Here is an 18,054-nt window from a genome sequence, read left to right as displayed (position 1 = left end):
GCACAAAAATAGCACCAGAGGCTTTAACAGCCATTTAACAGCCTAGGAAAATCATTAGATTCCTCTGGACCTCACATATCACCAATCTCACAAACAGCACCAGTACCAGTTTTGTACACTGTGAAGATTTGTCACTTGGATTGGTGTAATAAAAAGCTGATAGGCTTGTAGTTAGACAGGATAGCCAGACACAGAGGAGGCTGGGAAGGAGGAGGGCAGAGTCGAAGGAAACCGCCAGTAGACACAGAATCAGGACGTGTAGAAAATGAAGTAGTAAGCCATGAACCACATGGTGGACGTTAGATAAGAAATATGGGTTAATTTAAAATGTAAGAGTTAGCTAGTAACAAGCCTGAACTAGTGGCCGAGAATTTATAATTAATATTAAGACTCTGGTTATTTGTGATCAGATGGTCGGGACAGGAAAACTCTGCCTACAATGACCTGTCTCCTAGGGGTGACTGGATGGAGAATCACACTCTACATGTGGCTTTAGATGTCACAAATAAGCACATGGGAAACACAGTGGAGAGCTGCTGTTAGTTTCAGTAACCAGACAGAGACAGGAGGACTGGTAAAGCTTTATTAAGACTTAAACAGAAATTCTACTTCCGCACATGGACCACACAAGAGTGAGGAGCTACTGAGACACCCTGAACTACACCCCTACTAACTGACAGTCACTGGGTGGGGACAGTCAGACCTGGCTATATCCATGATTTCGAGGCCTGCAGGTCCCATATTCCAACACTGTCTCTTTCTAGGAAGACAAGCTATACAGTGCTAGATGGAATAAAGGAACCACACTTATGAACCTAAACATATTCATAGTTTCCTGTATCTCAAGAAATCTCAGAATCCTTCGGAGCCTGTGGAAGTGACTTTGCATCCTGAAAGCCACCTGCAGAGTGTCTCCCTCCACGCTGGGTGTGCGGAGCTACACAAGTCCAGATTCTGGAGTAGAGCAGTAAGAATCAGCTGATTGTACACAGCACAGTTCATCCCACAAGAAAACCACAAGGAAACTCCACTTGGCAGCAAAAATAAGTACTGGTCAGCAAGAGAAAACTAGGCAGAAAACAAAAATAAAAAATAAATAAAGCACAAGTACTTACAAATAGGACTATAGGGGAGAGTTGTGCGGACTGAAGGAAACAGGTCTTCCGTCCCTCCACGCACAACACAGAGCACAATATGCTCGCTAGGCTGTAAGTTAGAAACAATGAACCCCACCATCTATGAGGATATTAAAATGAGTAATGGACACACTGGAACAGAGTAAGAAATACTCTTTAGGAAAGTCAAGCTCCTTCAGCTGCCATAGTTTAAACTGGTTGGCTACTCGAGCTAATACAGCCTGCCCTCCTATGGCATTTGATTTTATTCAAAGGTTCAAGACACCTTTTTGACTTAAAAGTGGTTTGGGAGCTGTCTGTTGTCAATAGGTAGATGACAGTGTACAGACGGTGGGGATGAGCTCCGGGTACTCATGTCCTTGGTGTGCCTGTGCCCACTCGGGACTTCTGATAGAAACCTTCAGACAGGAAGGGCAAGGCTCAGGGCCAGTCCAGCCTGACAAACACTAATGGAGGTCACCATGTATAGGCATGGTCCACTTCTGTGGGACATGAGTTCCCATCTCAAGTCCACTACCATAATTCATAAAATCTGGCTGCACCAAACACTGTTTTGGGAGGAGTCAGATAAACAGCAAAAGACTGTAGCCTGCTCTGGCAGATCACCTTCCCACCAAGATGATGGGCCAGCACAAATAGCAAGTCCAAGTGCTAAAAGCCAGGACATAGCACTCCAGTCTCCAAGGGGAACCGATTCCATTGCAAGTTCACATCAAGGATGGTCTTGAGCTCTGAAAGTCCTAGACATGCAAATTCTTTCTATACATGAGAAGGGTCAGAAAGAAACCACTCCACTCTGCTCCTTGTAGCCCCTGTGGAAACGTGCACTGCTCAAGTTCCTGGCCAATCCTTCACTGTAGCATCTCTCATCACAACTCTCTTCACACCAGCCTCTCTGTCTTGTCCCTCAAAGAGCAGATATGTTTTGCATTGCCGGTGGTGTTAGGCATGAGCCAGGTCTTGCAGACAACCTACCCCAGCACTCCGCCACTGAGTCACAACCCAGACCCACATATTAAATCAGCAACTGGTCTTTCTTGGATTCACACTTATTTTTCTTCCTTTTTTTTCTTTTATCTTTCAAATCTTTCTATCTTAAAAAAAATTCAATAGAGACATCTTCGATTGGATTTAGATCATTAAACAGACAGCAAAGGCTGGTCTTTTTTTTTTTTTTTTTTCCCTGTGGCAACCATGTTAAAAGTAGTGAAATACACTATCACTGCTCTCCACCATACACTTCTCTAGAACTCAATCAGTGCCGTGCTGGGTTTGGCCACCTTTCCCCTGATGAACCTTTTCTCCCTTGATCAGTTACATGGCACTGCAGAGTGAAGACAAAAGGGAGCAGATGGAGCCTGGAGGGAACTGACCTAAGAAACAGGCTGACATTTTACTTTTAGACAAGTAAGAAATGAAAAAGTGTTTGTGACTGCTCCAGTAACACAGGCCCTTCAGGTTCGAACTTGAAACTTGCCAGCTTTGGTCATGTATTTTATGCCCTTAAAAGGCTTGTACTTCTCTCCGTACATATCCAGGCGGTTCACTTTGAGTCCTGGAGGGAAGAAGGAAGAGAGAAGTAAGGCATGAGCATCTCTCAGAAGTAGCGGCAGACAGCTGTCTGGGTTTGTGTTAATACAGAAGAGGTTATGTGGAACAGACTGTCTAAGCTGCCCATTCTGTGAAGCAGAGGCAGACAGCCCTGCCATCTCGAAAGGAACATTTGCAGCAAAGATTATGCCAGCAAACAGCTCTCTTGGGAGAAGACCTCCTTCCACTGGGAAGGGCAGAGAGTCAAGCAGATTGCAATGAGGGTGAGAACAAAATAACACTGTGTTTTGCTCAAGTTATTGGACTGAATGAAAGATAAGAGCATTAATGAATAATGAAAGGAAATGAACTGATCAATGAAGGCATCCTAAACAGTCTTGCCAAACTGAACAGAAATTATTTTGTCGATAGTTTTATGGCTTATTAAGTGGTTTAGGAGAAAGAATGTATCACTTAACTTTAATCACTTAAGTTAAAGATCTTTTAGTAAAGAAACCCAAGAGTGTTCTCTAAAGATAAAGCCCATTTCTCTCTCGGGATTTCAGAAGGCCATTCTAAAATTCGAACAGGAATAAAAAAAAAAATGCTTAGGGATAGATGGGACATAACAAAATACCCAGAAAATGGTATCTATTATTATGTTCCTAAGTGTGGACAAACTGGTGAAGACTGGCAATGTCTAAAGACAGTACAAGTAAACAGCTAAGTCTGCTGAAGCTGGGAGAATTATGGGGCTTATTTCTTCCCATTCCTGGTGAAGATTGTAGATGTACTGAAAACCTTGGACAGCTCAAACCAACAACTTAGGCATGATCCAACAATGGCCTTCGAAGACCTCCATCAACCCACTTCTCAATTGGGTCCCAGACATTTTGACTCAGGGTCTTCATGCTAACTTCTAAGTAGTCTGAACTGGGAATGATCTCACTGATGATTTCATACTGGGTAATAGAACCAGACCTAGTGTGACCCATAGTCAGAGAGCACCAGAAGACACCGAGGTCTGCCCCTGGCAGAAGATAGCCATTTCCACTCCTTTCAAAACCACCCAAGATGTATTACTCACCAGAAATGGCCAGCTGCTGGATCTTAAACTGTAGGTTAATTGTGGGGTTCTCATCTGGTTTAGAAGCTCCAACCTGAAGACTCATTGTCCCCTTCAAACTTGGTAGCTTTTGTGGGTTTATTTTTCCTACATCCCAAGACAGCATCTTGGAAGAAAACATAGAGAAGGAGGTTTTCCCACACAATCACAGTGGTGTTTTCATCTGAACTCAAAGCTCTCTAACCTCAAGGCATCTGCCTTCCACACTGTAAGCCACATCTGATGAGGGGAGGGTTCCATAGAAAACCCTCTGTCAAAAGTCTTTAGAACCGGGCTGGAGAGATGGTTAAGAGGTTAAGAGCACCGACTGGTCTTCCAGAGGTCCTGAGTTCAATTCCCAGCAACCACATGGTGGCTCACAACCATCCGTTATGAGATCTGTGCCCTCTTCTGGTGTGCAGATATACATGGAAGCAGAATGTTGTATACATAATAAAAAAAAATAAAATCTTTAAATAAAAAAAAGGTCTTTAGAACCAAGTCCCTTTGATTAATCTTGCCTTCCAGTAAGGTATACAGTCTGTGTTGAGGGTCCCCTACCTTTGTCACAGGGTCAAACGTGTGTGTCCCCTGGGATGGAGTGAGGCTCATATTCAGGACTCCTTTGGGCATCTGGCTGGTGACAATCACACCCTCTATTGTCTTCCCCATAGTCTGCTTGGGTCCCACTGTGATTTCAAAGCGTCCAAGTGAACTACTGTCCCGGAAGCTGATGCTATGTTTGACATAGACCGGAATTGCAACTAGGCTGCAAGAGAAAAAAAAAACAAAAAACAAAAAACAAAAAAACACCCTCTTCAAAAAGAACACACCAGGGGCTGGAGAAATGGCTCAGTGATTGGAAGCACTGGTTGATCTTGTAAAGGATGCAGGTTTGATTCCTAGCACCCTTGTGACAGCTCACAACTGTCTGTAACTCCAGTCCAGTGTATCGGACACCCTCTTCCGACCTCTGCAGGCACCAGGCATGCATGTGATGTAGATACATACACATAAGAGAAACACATAAGGTAAATAAATCTAAAGAAATTGGAAAAAAGAAAACAACCTCTGGGGACTGGAGAGCTGGAGCAGCAGCTAAGAGTATCCTGCTTCTTTCTTACAGAGGACTCAAGTTTGGTTCCCAGCACCCACATGGATGCTCACAAGAATTCCAGTTCTACAGGATCTGACACCCTCTTCTGGCCTCCACAAGCACTAAGAACTATTCAGTGCACATACATACATGCAGGCAAACACTTATACACAGAAAACAGACACAGAAATCTTTAAAAATTAAATATTCCCTTCATTATTCTCTTTATATCTTTTCTCATTTATTTAAAATTATTTTTTTTATTTTTAAAGGTATTGTGTGTGTGTGTGTGTGTGTGTGTGTACATGTGTGCTGTGTGTTTATGCTTATGTGGAGTTCAGAGGACAATTTCAAGAGATTGGGTTCTCTCCCTCTTTTGTGTGGGCTCCAAGGATTGCACTCAGAGCAGTCAGCCTTCACTGCATGTTTTCCCACTAAGACATCTCATGGGCTCCTCTTTCATTTATCTTAATTTTTAATGCTTTCCACTTCACTAAAGAGCTAAAGAAAACTGCCACGATTTTCTCCTTCCAGTATGCTTCCCTTGTCCTGCTAGTACCTTTTCCTCCTCATCTACAACTCATCTTAAAAGGAATTCCTTATCTTAAAATAAATACAGAAAACAGTGATATTAGTTTTGTTTTTGAAAAATGAAAATGGTGCCGAAAATTGCATTCTTATTCTGATGCCTCTTTGGGTAACAATGAAGAAAACTAAGCTATGCACCATGTCATTTGGAGTAGCAACAGGGGCGGTAGCAAGAGGTCACTCTGGGATGTATTTGGGACATGGGCTAGGGCTATGGCTTTTCTGAGCTGTGTTTAAGACGTGAGCTATAGCATTTCTAGGCTGTGTTTAGCCTGGATATAGGACAACACTACTCATATCTCACAAATCTTGAATGGCTTGTTTACATAGCAGAACTGTGGACTGAACCTAGAGTCTCACAGGTGTTAGACAGGAGCTGAGAGCTATCACTCCCACCCTTAGTGAGAGTACACTTACCTGTCTTCCTCGTGACCTGCATGAAGCCCCAGAGACGGGGTAGGTTGTCACAATGTGGGACATTAAAACGGGCTCAAAGAAACCATGGTTCCTAGCATTTACATTCTGTACTAATTTTACATGAATGTGAATGTCCTTCTGCTTCTCTGAGGTTGAAAAGCTTGCCTGGTTATATGTATAGGGAAAGGAGGAGTTTCAGTTGGGGCAAACGGATTCAGGCATGTAGACATTTTCCTAAGAGAGTCACCCTGAGTCACCAGGAAAGAGGCATGGGGCCCTGAGTCCGTAGGATCCCAACTCCACTGGGTCCACACACCTTCTACTGCAAACCAGAGCCCCCAAAGATGGAAGCATGTGAGACCCAAACTCACTGCATTCAACACCCTTTCAACTGCCTTTCAGAGGTCAGGAGACTGATACTGATGTGCTGATGCGCTGAGGAAAATGTTCTTTTGAAGGGAGCAACAATATAAAACAGCTGCTGTGCTAGTGGCCCACACCTGTAAGCCCAGCAGGAGGGCTGTGAGTTCAAAGCCAGTCAAGACTGGTCTAAGAGAGCAAGACTGACTTAACAGATACCGCCACAGAAACTAGTAATGGCAGCCTCTGTGACCCCTTGCCCTGAGTGAAGCACTGTCCACTCAGTTCTCACAGAAAGACACGCTGTACCCAGAAAAGACACAGAGGGAGTGGGAAAGCAGCTCACTGCACTGACGCAGTTAGCAACCCGAGGAGCTGGAACCTGAACCCAGGCAAATGGAGCTGGAGGTTAAGTACCACAGACACGGAGTTTGCCCTGGTCGCTGCTTACTTCTGAGCACTGACGTGGTAGGAAAGCAGGCGGAAGCTGCCATCGGGAGGGATGAAGGAGAGGATGCGCTCAGATTCCCAGCGCTTGAAACGGACACAGGGATGGAAGCTAACATCGTCCAGCAACCTGGGGTTCTGCAGAACCAGGAGGGGAAGAAAAAGAAATGGGAGTAAGCTCCCAGGTCTCCTTTGAAAAGCAATTCAGATGACATTTTCACCAAGCACAAACAAGCGTCCAGAGCCTGGTGTAATAGGCTCCATGGCCGCCCTGATTACATTTGTGCTGTTTCACTCTGACCATTCTTTCCACACACACCTCATTTTCCATGCCAAAAGGGTTAACAAGGGCTCAGGACATTACCATGAAGGATAGAGTGAGGTCTGGCATCCCTGTCAGCTTAACACAGGCGTCAATCACCCCCTGGATCTCTGCGGTGACTGTGGAACCTATGAGGAAAAGGAAAAGGAACGCTGGAGACTGCAGAAGTTGGTGTTCCTCTTGCTCCTCTCTCCCTCCCTTCCATCCCTTCCATCCCTTCCATCCCTTCCATCCCTTCCATCCCTTCCATCCATCCCTCCCTCCCTCCCTCCCTCCCTCCCTCCCGCCTGCCTCTCTTCTGTCTAGCCACTCAGTTCATCTGTCCAGTCCATCTATCCATCATCCAAGCTAAAATCTAAGAACTCTGATGAAAGCATGGAGACAGAGAATAGTGAGAGCCTGGGTGGCCTAACAGGTTTTCCATCTAGTGCCAGAGCCACAGCCCACCAGCACCTTAACCTTTGCTTCAGAAGATCTGTTAGCAGAAGCTGCCTTCCGGGAGCTCAGCCACCAAGGCAGGGGTGGCCTGTGGCCCTCACCCGACAGGTCTCTGTCCACATATCTTCAGTCTTTGCTCTCTACAAGCAATCCTCTCTCTCCCTCCCTCCCTCCCTCCCTCTCTCCTCCCCCTCCCTCTCCCCACTCTCTCCTAGCCTTCCCTCTGTCCCTGGCTGGTCTTCCCCAACACATGCAGGTCTCTCTCTGCATGTTCTAATAAGACACATGTATACTCAGGCCTTGACTTCCTCTCTTTATTCTCCTTGCAGTTCTTAGCCTTCCCCAAGGCTGCAGTCTCCACCACACCCAATTATTTGCATTGTGTATCTTTTTTTTAATTCGAAAAAATTGTTTCCACACAAATATATTCTGATCACATTTTTCCCATCTTCCAATGCCTCCCAAATTCTACCCACCCAACTCAATGTCTCCTCTCCCCCTTTAAAAAACAAAGCATAAGCAAAACCCCCAACAAACCCACAAAATGGGAAACCAAGATAGGCAAAGTCCAATAAAACAAACCATCCCCAAATGGAGCTATATAAGACAAAGTTCAACAAAAATACCATTGAGGCACACGCCTTTAATTCCTGCACTCGGGAGGCAGAGGCAGGAGGAGATCTGTGAGTTTGAGGCCAGCCTGGTCTACAGAGAGAGTTCCAGAACAGGCTCCAAAGCAATACAGAGAAACCCTGTCTCGAAAAACGAAAATAATAATAATAATAATAATAATAATAATAATAATAATAATACTGCTGAGTTCACTTTTCACTGACCATCCCCTGCTGGGCTCAGAGTCTGCCCTAAGTGTGGTTAATATCTCCAGAGAGACTCCATTGTGGAAGACTAATTTTTTCTTTGCAAGTGGTTGTCAATTGCAATTGCTTCTGGTTAGGGGTGGGAGTCCCTGTCCACTCCCCATCACAGCACTGGGACCCTGGCTATCTGGCACCTGTGCAGACCCTGTGGCACACCACATTTTCAAGGTCGGCCTCACTGCTGACTAATGGATGACTCTCCAGGTATCACCAATGCTGCAAGCTTGTCGCCAACAGCAAATTTGCTCTGATCCATGAAGGCTCCCATTTCTGTTGTTTGAGGTGACACTAGCCATCCAGCTACCCGAGCTAGTTACACATGGCCTACTCTCACCTCTGCTCTTGCCATGTCTAGCTAAATGCTATTTTTTTGTAGTTCAGGCTAGCCTCACACTTGTTCCTTCTGCCTCACTTCCTAGTGCTGGGATAGCAAGTACACACGTCTGTCTGGGAACCAACTCCTTCCTCTCCAGGGACATTTATTCACCTATACTTTGGGCCAGGACTTCAGGCACAACCTCCTAATGCTGCCACTGCCTGCAGTCCACCTCACTGCAGATCAGCCTCCCACACTGCAACACGACTGGCCATTGTATATCTTTTATTTGTTGGTTTTTTTAAGACAGGGTCTCACTATCTAGTCTTGACTGGCCGGGAACTCACAATATAGACCAGGCTGGCCTCGAGTTCACAGAGGTCCACCTACCTCTGCCTCCCTAGAGTGCTGGAATTAAAGGCATATGCCATCAAGCCCGACACAGATTGCCACTCTAATAAAAAAATTAAAAAAATACTTTTTCTATATTTTTATCCTATGTGCATGGGTGTATTTATCACCTGCTTGTATGTTTGTGCACCACCTATGCATGCATGGTGCCTATGGTGGCCAGACGAGGGATTGGAGCTATAGACAGTGCTGGGAATCCAACCCATTAGAGATGATCAGCCAGGGCTCCTAACTGCCGAACTATCACCTCTCTGGTGTCAATTAAAGAGATTCTTTTGCAGTGATATAAAATATCAAGATGTAAAAACCCCACAGCTCAGTGAAGTTTTGAGCATACATACACCTACTTAAATACCGTCCACATCAAATGTGGAAACTTTGTAACGTGGTACACATGCTCTCCCCCTCCTTCCTAGCTAATGACGTCTCACTTCCCCCTAATTCTGACTTCTGTTGCCTCAATGTGCCCCCTGCTTTCAGGTGTCACTAAATGCAATCCACGGTGTAGAGTAACATACACGTCTTACTTTTTTTCTCAACAGTGTAAGAGACATGATGGTGGGTGGATCAGTAATTTATTCTTTTTTACTGCTGTATAGTACTCCATGGGGTGACTATATCAAGACTTATTAATCATTTTTGTTGTTGTTGATACAGTCACCCCGTGGAGTACTATTTTTATTTGTGTTAATATGAAGACATACTGTGATGCCCTAGTTTAAAAGTCTCATTATTTACTTTCCCTTCACGCTCCTCAATCCAGCTCATTTCTGTGAACCCCAAGCAGCCAGGACATCATTAATTCACTCTGCTGAGGGGAGCAGTTGCCTCTGCAGGAGGCCGAGCCCATCTGCCTGCACTTTTTTCACCTGGATCACTTTTCCAGACTAACTCCTGTGGTCAGTCTCTCCAAGTGCTATGACCAAGTTCCCAGGAGCAGTCAGTGGGTGGGTAAATGCAAGAATGTGAAGCGTTCCCAAGTCCTCAGCCCCAGGACTCCCTACTTCTCTTTACTTAACTGAAACAAAACAAGAAAAACAGAAAAGAAAGCTTGTCATTATGATTCTAGTTCTGGGAATCTGGGAATCTGGGAATCTCCAGACCTGGGAATCCAATACGTTAAAACAGAAAATCTAACCAACAGGAGTTCACTTTGTATTTCCTCCCCTCCCCCACTGTTTCATGGTTTCTTGAAATAGAGTCTGGCTTGCACAGTCCCAAATGGCCTGGAAATCTTGATCCTGCAGCCTCAATTCAGTGAAGCGAAGCGTAATGTACTGTCATACTCAGCTTGACACTCCGATTCCTCCTTCCCCACCCTGTGCCTTTACTGCAATCCTCAGCCCCGAGACTCCTCTTTCTCCTTCAAGAGAAGTTCCACAAAGGGCCAAGTGTGAGAGAGTCGGCTGCATCATCGCACACACTCAAGAAAAGCAGCCCCTCTCTCCACACTAAGAGAGCAATTTCAGGGCACCCACCTGACTTGTCGATGATGGCGTCTATCTCTTCAACCACATCAAAATAGGCCTCATTGTTGGTATACTTCACTCCAGTCCGTCGCCAAGGCACCACTGACAGCTGCCCCGTTGGAAGCTGGTCCCCCACATTGGTGCTTCCTGGGACAATAAATAGTGGTGACTAAAATCAAATTGGTATTTTAATGCCAATTCAAACATTCTCCTCGATGTTTCTACACCCTTGTTATTCATGTGCTACCATTTGGAAGATAAGCCTTCCACTTCTCCTTGTAGCACAGCTTGGTCTAATTTTAAAATCCATTGTCGCCATCTGGTCTGCTGCCTCTAGTAAAGGTTTAAAGGAAGCCACCTGAGAAGTGGATATCATATTTTGGTTTGGAGAGTAACGAGGACTGAGAAGGATCTCAAATTCCACAACAGCTTACATAATGTACTGTGTTTCTGTAGGGCTGGGCACCTACACACTGACACAGCATCACCATCAGTGACACAGGACTCTAGTTTAAGGCCGGTTCTTGGGCACAGTAATGGAAGGTGGAGGTGTTTATACCAACAGGGTCTGTCTTATTCCAACACTGGATGAGACAGAACTCAGCCAGATCCTGCCCTGTCCCTGCAGCTGTGTGCCATTTCCTCGCTAGATGCTCCCACAGACATCAAAGCTTATTTTAGAGTGTACTGATGACTGTCACTATTTAAATCCTATTTCCTTTTCCCACTGCCTGTATCTTTTTACTCTAAAGAAAGATCTCCTAAACACATGGATAGTCAGCACATGTATAAAACATTCCAGCTTCTCAAAACGGGGGTTTAAAGGAACTTCTTCTGTAGCACTCACAAAGATTCTAAGGTTTGAACTAAATTCAGATTATTTCGAAAAACACAACACACTGTTGCTGGGTCCGAACTATGTTTTAAATCATCGAAACGTCACTGCATGCATCTGGTACATTTCCTCTCGCTTTCCTTTAAAAAAAAAAAAATGCAGATCTATCTTCTGTCTTCCAATGTGACTACCCCAAGTTCCTGTCGAATGAGCCACATGAACTTAATTCGCTTTGATGGCTGACAGGGCAAAACAACCCTGCTGCAGCACCCTCACAAAGCTGTTTGTCAAGTTCTCTGAAACCCCCATTAGTAAACAAGACAAAGCATGTAAAAATGCAATGAATCATGAGTTTCACTAAATCAAACATTTTACATGTGGCTCAGCAAATGCCATGACAGAGCTAAGTGGAAGTAGCAGGCTGTGGGGAACATGGAGGATGGAGCTTTCAAAGGAGAACCTGCTAACCAAGAGGCACACCTCTTCCGTAGCAGAGGGCAACCACCAACGGAAGGCATTCTTCCAAGTCGATGTTGAAAGAGACAGAAACATCCCAATAAAGAAAAAAAATGAACAAAGCGCATAAAAAAGTCACAACAGAGGGAAAAGTCCATACTCAAACGGGTCTGAAGCTTTCCCTAGTAACAAGTGTGAGTCTAGTGGCTCACATCCTCAAAAGTTAGCAGGGTTGATGACAGGGATGGATTCTGCAATGGGAAGTAAAGGCTGCCGTGACTTTTCTAGTCTGGTGTGTGGGAATCTCTAAACCCCCTCAGCCTGGCTCCTGCATCTCTAGAACCAAGTAGACAAGACTCAAACATGAGAGTTCTAGTCCTTTGAAAGGATAAAATACCAGGAACATCAAAACAGGAGCCAGAGGAATAAATCAGGGTCTACCTAACGTAGAACACTGGTCACTAACAATCATGGCAGTATATCACGTCATGAAACTTTAATAAGAGGTATGATTTAAAAAACATATCCACATTATTTAGAAGTATTCTGTCTGAGTGCTGGAGAGATGGCTGCTTTCCTAGAAGACAGGGATTTAATTCCCAGCATCCACCTGGCATCCCACAAGTGTCTGCAACTCCAGTTCCAGGGGATTAGATGTCCTCCTCTGGCCTCCCCAGGGAACACACACACATGTGGTGCACAAACATTCATGCAGGCAAAACATAAATTTAATATACATAAATTTACATTCTATCTACTCATCATTCATCTATCTAGAAGAGAGAAATATATACACATGAAATATATACATATACATACACATATGTATGTATGTGTATACATATTAAAAGTAGTTAACTTTGGAGGTTTTCATGTTCTTCTTATGCTTCTCTGTGTTTCTGAGGCTTCCATACTAATCATATTTTCCCCTTTAATCAAAAGAAAATCTGTTAAATACGTTTCTTTTTTCCAGAACTGAGATTACATGCTAAGTACTCTACCACCAGGAGCTACATAAAAATTGAAGTACTTTCCACATATGACTATAATTTAAGTTTAGATTCACAGCATACGAAAGGTAAAATGGGATTCCCAAGGACTCAGAGATGCCAGGGCTTTCAGGGAGCATCGGCCTCCTGCAGCCCCGCCCACACCCACAAACCTCTCACACCTGTGATGGTGTTGACCACTGTCCGGAGAATGGTGGGGGGCTTTATCAGTTCTTTGAGGATGTTTGACTCAGTAGCCAAGGGAAACCCGTTGTCCAGCATCTCCTCCAATACCTCGTAGACCACAACCACATTGTCTTTGATCACTGGCTCTGAACAAACTCCAAAATAGTCCTAGTGAAGACACAACAAATGTATTCATCACCCAGACTGCAGAAAAAGATAAAACAATGTTCCTGATAAATTCACTAAGAATAAAGAACACATTCCTAAAACAAAAAGAGAACATAATTGGAGGAAAATACCACGTTTCTTTCCAAACAGTGATTTTATTTTAAAAACAAGCACTCATTTCAGGGGGTTCTATAAATCAAACACACTGTGGAAAGAGACCTTACAATGCAAGATGCCACAGCAAAAGCAGTTGCAATTCCACTGCTGGGACTCCATTACCTTCAAGAACTAGGGGAAAAAAATGTTGCAAGAGAACAAATATTAAGCTATACACTAAGCTCCACACTGGTCTGATTTTACCAGTAGCTTCAACACTGATCTTATCCTACCTTCCTAACTCCCTCTGTGGTTTTAATTTTTTTGTTGTTAATTTTTCTTTTATAGGTACAGGTATTATCTGGCTGTGCATGTTCATGCAGTGTCCACGGAGGCCAGAAGAGGGCGTCAGATCGCCTGGAACTGAAGTTACAGACAGCTGTGAGCCAGTATGTAGGTGTGGGCAATGGAGCCTGGGTCCTCCGAAACAGCTGGTGTTTTCAATTGATGAGTTCTCTCTCAAGTCATCACCTCTATGGTTTTAAATAAACAACTTTTGTCACTCCCCGGTTTATAGTAATTTATGCAGTAACTGGTATGATAATAAGACTGTTAATTTGTGTGTGGGTAAAGTGCATGGACATCACAGCAGAACCCAGATAGAAAGCTTAACCTAACTATTGGATTCTTCCGTTTCCTCCATATTCTGGGCTTGTAGTCTTAGGAGGTCACTGCAAAGTGACTAGCACGCAGCATGGGGACTTGAATTCTATAATAATATTTGGAGGTAAAAATGTATTTTAATTCTCTTCCCAATGAAAACAGTTTTCTAGTCTCGTGACGTGGGAGTGAGTGAGCACTGTGGACAGAACAGACTTGCTCAGCTGCTGTCAAGCTGTCAATCACATGCTCCTCCCCTTTCCTCCACAGTTCTTGTATACATGTGACTTAACTCCAGACCTCACGTGACAAACAGTTAAACCAAAGAGCCCTCCCTGCTCTTCATCTCTCATCCAAGTAATGCAAATGGCCACACAGTTGAAGTTGAGCGACCACCAGAACAAAGACTGTGCTGCCTGGATCTGTGCTTACATATTGGTGTAACTCACCTCCCTCTACCTTGTTCCCTTAGAGCAGTGGTTCTCAACCTTGACCCTCCTGGTGTGGTGACATCTCCCAACCACAAGACAATTTTCATTGCTACCTCATAACTGTAATTTTACTACTGTTATGAATTGTTATGCAAATATCTGATGTGCGGGATATCTTATATGTGACCCATAAAGGGGTTGGAGCCCCCAGGTTGAGAACCACTGTGTCAGAGCTACAAATCAGAATGAAAACCACACTGTATCTCATATTCTCACAAGAATGGAAAACTGTAACAAGAAGTTCTATCAGCACACGTGCTACCTGTACTGAGCTCACTAAAACGAAGGCTGAACTCACCAATGACCCCTGCCAGGAGGACTTAAAATAAACTGAGCTTTACACTCACTGCTTTTGATTGCAACTCAAAGCTAACAATGGTTAGCATAAACTTCACAGTATTAAAAAAAAAAAATCTCAAGCCTGGAAGTGGTGCTTTGATCCCAGCACTTGGGGAGGCAGAGACAGGTGGATCTCTGTGAGTTTGAGGCCACCCTGGTCTACAGAGCGAGTTTCAGGACAGGCTCCAGAGCTACAGAGAAACCCTGTCTCTAAAGTAAAACACACACACACACACACACACACACACACACACACACACACACACACACACACACAAACATCTGAACCCTAATTTGTGAGCAAAATGTAGGAGCAAACCCAAGAAGACCACACACTCATGGATCAGGTGGCTCTCTTATGCTAGAGGCTTAAAAGCATCCAACTGGTCCTTTTGCAGCCAATTAAGAAAACAGAAACAAGAATCTTAGTTCAGACAGGAAATGAGCAATGCTCAGTTTTGATTTTTTGTTTGTTTGTTTGTTTGAGACAGGGTTTCTCTGTGTAACTTTGGAGCCTATCCTGGCACTCGCTCTGGAGACCAGGCTGGCCTCGAACTCACAAAGATCCGCCTGCCTCTGCCTCCCGAGTGCCAGTTCTGATTTTTTTAAAAAAAAATGTTCTTAACTCAAGCTACAAACAATGGAGACAGGACTATGAAAATATTTTGCAAGATGGTATGGTGGCTTATGCTTATAATCCCAGCACCTAGAGGCTGAGGCAGAAAGACTGCAGCAAATATGAGGTTAGCCTGGGCTATATAGCTCAGGTCAGTCTGGACTACAGAATTAAAGCCTGTCAAAGGGGCTGTTTGGGGGGGGGCATGTACATACAAGCGCATGGCTCTTGTATGGTTTATAGTTTATAGATGCAAACCTTCCCACGTTTACAAACCTGAAACGTGTCCACTACTCGGTGAAGGAATTCAATGACAAACAGAGGCGGGACCTCTGTCTGAATCACAGCCACAAAAAAGATCTTGTGTCGGTAAACGCTCAAGAGGTAGTGGTGCGGAGTGGGGATAACAGGAGGCACATTTTCTGCCTCAGTGGCCCTCTCTTGGGCCTCAAAGAAGTAATCACAAACAGAACGGCTGACTACACTTTTCCAGTGTTTCTCCAGGAAAATATCTCCAGAGGAGTTGATCAAGAAAAGACTATGAATCATGGTGAAGCTTGCTGGTGGGAGAGGAACACCTTTACAGTCCACAAATCTCTGGATTTGGCTAATTTTCAATCCTGAAAAAAAAAAAAAGAGGCTCCTTTCAGTTTCACTGAGTTAACAACATTCTTATTTTCCATTGGTCCAAGACTTACCTTCTTTCAAGATCAGACTCAAGTCCTCCTCTCACAGGCACATCTAACCTTTAGACATTGCAACACGATACTGTCACCCACAAAGCGTATTCTCAAAAACCACACAAATGAGTTACAAATAAAAATTGGAAAAATGAGTCTCACAATGTAAGTTTATACTTTGGCGTTGGGATGGTGTTTACACAACATTCACAACTGTCCCGGGCCACGGACTGGACACACCTGCTACTACATGAGCCCAAAGGTTCCTTCCCTTGAATTCCTAACAATAACTATAAACCATCTTCTTTTTCAGTTGTATATTTTCATTTATCTTTACCACTGCCTGAATTGTATCCATTTAAAACACTAGTTTCAGGTTTGTGAGATGGCTCAGCAGGTAAGGCTTGCTAGCAAGCCTCGGGACACAAATTCAATTCCCTGGGATCTGCAAGGTGAACTGGCTGCATACTGTCCACACATACAAATACATTTAATTTCTTTTTAAATACTACTTTGCCAAGCATGTACAGTATATGCCTATAATTTCAATGCTTGGGAGATAAGACAGGAGGATCACAAGTTTAAGGCCAGCTTGGGTTACATAGCAAGATCCTGACTCAAAATAAAAAACAAAACCTAACTAAACAAAGATGGCAGCCACTACCTAAATGGGCACTGAACACTTGAAACGAGGCTGGTGGAACTGGCATTACTGTAAGATACACAAGGGATTGGGAGGCTCTGGGTGGACACAAAAGGCACAATTTTAAATATATGTTTGCGTCAAATAAAATATACCAAATTTTGACATATTGTTACCCTACCATGGTTCCTATGCAAAATGACACACATGATGTGCTATTTCTACTGAGCAGAGTTGGCTCCTGGAATCTTTGCCATTGTGATCTTATTCACTCAGACCCTGTTCTCTGAATTACTTGTGCACAAAGCACTTCGTTGGGTGGCTTAAAAAGAAAGAAAGAAAGAAAGAAAGAAAGAAAGAAAGAAAGAAAGAGAAAGAAAAAGAAAGAAAAAAATCTCTGGAGACACTCTTGTTTATCTTACAGTGGCAAGTCTCCAGAATGAGGCAGATGCACTGCACCCCAGGGGTGGCCTTGGGGCGAACTGTCTGAGAGCCAGCACAAGTGGTCCTATTGCTAAGCCTTGTTTTCTTGGTGCCCCAAGGGAAGAGTCGGGATCGCAGGTGTGCAGGCTGCCAAGGCAGGCAGTGGAGAGGTGGCAGCTTGACAACCTGCAAGCCTGGAGTATTGGAGGCCCTGTGGGCCTAGGGGCTCCAGCCTGAAAACTGTCCAGAAGCAGGGACCCTGCCCCCAGGACTGGGCACCTGTGTTGCCATGGCAACAGTGTCGGAGACTCCTCCCGCACCCCTCCCAGGCGACGCCCAAACCGGTCCTTCCCACCCGCGCGCCCAGCCCTACCAGCTTCGACCTGGTCTCAGGCTCCGCTCCGGATCTCGCAGCGCAGTCGCGCAGCGCATTGCATCTTGCGCGAAGGCTCCGCCCCTTCGCCGCTCGCACGCTGATTGGCCCTCCGCTCCCTGGCCTCCGCTCCTGCGCTCTGATTGATTGCCCGTCACTTGTTAGGCTCTAAGCATCCGATTGGTCTTTGTTGAAGGTCCCGCAACCTTCAATTGGTGTAGCCCTGCGTCTCCAAGCCCTGATTGGAAGAGGGAAACGCTCGGTCCTCCAGTCACTAAGGCTCTCCAGGAAGCTAAAGAGTAGAATGATTCCCAGGACACGACTTGTCTAATTTAGTGCGTCGTAAATTATCAATTATAACTAACCTCCATTACACTTAAAAAGCGACTCTTCCAGCGTTGTGGAGCAGGTCTTTAATCCCAACGCCGAGAGTTGGTGGCGCACGCCTTTAATCCCAGCACTCGGGAGGCAGAGGCAGACGGATCTCTGCGAGTTCGAGACCAGCCTGGTCTCCAGCGCGAGTGCCAGGATAGGCTCCAAAGCGCTACACAGAGAAACCCTGTCTGGAACTTCCCCCCGCGCTCCC

The 18,054-nt window shown here is 44.7% G+C and overlaps 1 protein-coding gene across 1 annotated transcript; it reads right to left on the bottom strand.

The window, feature by feature from the left end:
* Nucleotides 1-569: 569 nt before the first annotated feature.
* On the bottom strand, nt 570-17,595 carry Ap3m2 (adaptor related protein complex 3 subunit mu 2). The gene is made up of 9 exons (XM_027395284.2): nt 17,469-17,595; nt 15,626-15,969; nt 12,976-13,147; nt 10,523-10,660; nt 7,044-7,129; nt 6,684-6,817; nt 4,333-4,540; nt 3,754-3,898; nt 570-2,691 (listed from the first exon to the last, which is right to left on the bottom strand). The coding sequence occupies exons 2-9, from the start codon at nt 15,896-15,898 to the stop codon at nt 2,591-2,593; spliced, it is 1,257 nt and encodes a 418-aa protein (XP_027251085.1). The 5' UTR covers nt 15,899-15,969; nt 17,469-17,595; the 3' UTR covers nt 570-2,590.
* Between the last annotated feature and the right edge of the window lie 459 nt (nt 17,596-18,054).

This window comes from Cricetulus griseus, assembly GCF_003668045.3.
Source record: "Cricetulus griseus strain 17A/GY chromosome 1 unlocalized genomic scaffold, alternate assembly CriGri-PICRH-1.0 chr1_1, whole genome shotgun sequence".
In the NCBI taxonomy this organism is placed as follows: Eukaryota; Metazoa; Chordata; class Mammalia; order Rodentia; family Cricetidae; genus Cricetulus; species Cricetulus griseus.
Note: the sequence above shows the minus strand (reverse complement) of the source record. Positions and strands in the feature narration are given on the sequence as shown.